General features: G+C 42.8%; 1 protein-coding gene across 1 annotated transcript; it reads right to left on the bottom strand.

Annotated features, from left to right (window-relative positions):
• Positions 1-1,110: 1,110 nt before the first annotated feature.
• Positions 1,111-1,698, bottom strand: LOC144228355 (keratin-associated protein 13-2-like). The gene has a single exon (XM_077760180.1). The coding sequence runs from the start codon at positions 1,696-1,698 to the stop codon at positions 1,111-1,113; it is 588 nt and encodes a 195-aa protein (XP_077616306.1).
• Positions 1,699-2,579: the final 881 nt, after the last annotated feature.

Raw genomic sequence — 2,579 nt, 5'->3', positions numbered from 1 at the left:
GATGTGTTCTTTTCTCACTACCACTACTCAGCAGTGGATCCCAAGGGTACCTATGTGGGATATAAAGTTCAGAACATTGAAAGGTATCTAATCTTACCTCCAATTCAGTGGAGAAGTGACTAAAACAAAGAAACATGGCAGGTATCATCCTCTATTGTTGAGAAACTGAAGAGCTTCAGTGTGCCCAGGTCATAATCATTTGTAAATTTATTATTCACAAATATATATTTCTTAACAATAAGCCAAGATATTTCTCCCTATAACTCTTGCCATTGCTCACTTTACACAGTAAGACTCTGTTTATCTTTCTATCTCTCTCTTACTTACACACACATACCCACATACACTGAATAACCCATATTACCATATAGTTAGAGACAGTCATGATGTCCTCCAACACCTAACACTTCATATTTTCTTTTTCATGTCAATTTGTCAGATTTACTCCAATATTTTATATATTTTAGAAATACTTTTTCACCTGGTTGACATCTCTGGACAAAGTCTAATTCAATACTGCTTAGAAAATGTAAACTCAAAACCAACTATAATTGGTAGTATAAGGTGTCCTCACTAAAAACATGATGAGAATATTGACTTTATAGGCGCATACTCTCAATAATAAAAATCCTTTCAGCTTTAATGATGGAAGACACGCCCATTTATCAGGTCTTAGGCAGTGGAGTATCCCCCAAAATTTCACCATTTGCCTGATGCTTTTTCCTAGAGAAATACAAAGCCATTTCCAAAGGAAAGTATTCTAAGGATCTGGAGCCCCAAAGATAGATCACAAATCAAATTTTAAAAATCAATAAGGAATGAGAACATATCAGATGCAAGAGTGAATGAATTTATTAGGTCAAACAAAACTGACATTCTGTAAGAATTTATGTACTTCTGAGTCAATTGTTTTAAAATTACAGACGTGCACTTAATATTTTGGTCATTTGTTAATTTCACCATCTGAAAGAACTGGACTGTCAGCGAGTACTCGATGCTGGAGAAAGGGCTAAGAGCCAGCAATGAGAGGGGATATCTAACATTACTGAAAACCCTTTGGGAGAAGCTCTAAAAAGAGACTGAAATATTTTTCTCAAAGTGTCTGGAAGCTCAACAAGTCGATCTACAAAAGGCTGATTTGTAGGTTGGCCTGTAACAGGCAGACTGACAGCTTCTAGAAGCCCAATAGGTAGGGCGGCAGAAACTGGATCCGTAGCCCAGGGAAGGAAAACCCCAGACTCCATAACCCAGGGGTCTGAAGCCACTGGATCCACAGCCCAGGGACCAGCAGCTTCTGGACCCATTGGTCAGGGAATGGCAGCTCCTGGACCCAAAGCTCAGAGAGCCAGAGTAAGTCGTCTGGGAGGGACTGCAGAGCGTGGAGGTCCTCGGGCGGGAGCAGGACGTCGGGCAGGGGCTGGACACCACGCAGGACGTCTGGCAGCTGGTGGGCTCGCAGCAGGTGTCCTGACAACCGCTGTAGATGGGGGCTTCCAGCTGGCAGGCACTGGGAGAGCAGGAATCAGTGCGGTAGACCAGGTTGCTGGGAGAAGAGCCACAGGAGGAGCTTGGGTAGCGCAGGTAGCCCCCAAGGGAGCGGGAGGAGAAGTTTCCAGAGCAGCAGCTGTAGGACATGTTGACGGGAGATGTGAGTTCAGCTGAGTGAGCGTCGGAGGGTGCTCTGAGTTTCAATTCCATGGTCGGGACTCCACGGTTATATATACTCTTAGACCTGGGTGTGTCACCGCCCAGATGTCCCTCCTCCTCGCTTGTCATTTTATGCAAGAAGGCCTCTCTAGGTTATTGCTTAAGTCTCATTTATCACATCTTCACGTACTTAATTGTGCTTCAATCACTCTGATACACTTAGGAAGAAGCTCCTCAATTTAATTCCCCAGAAATTCTCTGTGATTTGATCTTTGAAGTTCTATGTCACCATATTCCCAAATAGTCTTCATGTGGGTGATGAGTCCTTGTCCTACGAAATGGAATTTATCAGTTTCTTCCTTACTTCCGTGAAATTATTAGGAGACTCAGTGGTTTGTCCTTTTCCTCCCAAGCACTTTAGAATGGATTTCTCCAAATACTAACTACATTCAGCCGTATCAACAATCACTTGAACCTTTTACTCTCTTTCTATTTGAATTAATCCATGTAATTACTGATATCTATTAATTTAGCTTAATTAAATTGTAGATTCGCCAGCAAAGCACTCAGCCTGCCTTTTTCTGTGATATACTTGGCTTTCTCATGTCTTGAGCTTGCCACTGGAACGAAGGGGTATGGATATTACCCTTGTTCATGCCAATGGACTTCCTTAGAGGGAATAGAAGCCTTTTTAGGCTTCCTTAAAGGATGCTCTTTTAAGAAACAAACTCACCCTTTGAGTGAGACTTTATTTTATTTTATTTTTTTAATGTTTTACTTATTTCTAGGAGAAAGAGAGAGACAGCATGAGCAGGGGAGGGTCAGACAGAGAGGGAGTCACAGACTGAAACAAGCTCCAGGCTCTGAGCTGGCAGTCAGCACAGCGCCCGACACGGGGCTCGAACCCACGAACCGCGAGATCATGACCTAAG

This window comes from Crocuta crocuta, unplaced genomic scaffold (assembly GCF_008692635.1).
Source record: "Crocuta crocuta isolate KB4526 unplaced genomic scaffold, BGI_CrCroc_1.0 scaffold369, whole genome shotgun sequence".
NCBI classification, from domain to species: Eukaryota; Metazoa; Chordata; class Mammalia; order Carnivora; family Hyaenidae; genus Crocuta; species Crocuta crocuta.
The sequence above is the reverse complement of the archived record's forward strand: the minus strand, read 5'-3'. Positions and strand labels throughout refer to the sequence as shown.

Excerpts from the sequence above, each read along its gene's own strand:
- LOC144228355 (XM_077760180.1), bottom strand. The coding sequence starts at position 1,698 with ATGGAATTGAAACTCAGAGCACCCTCCGACGCTCACTCAGCTGAACTC.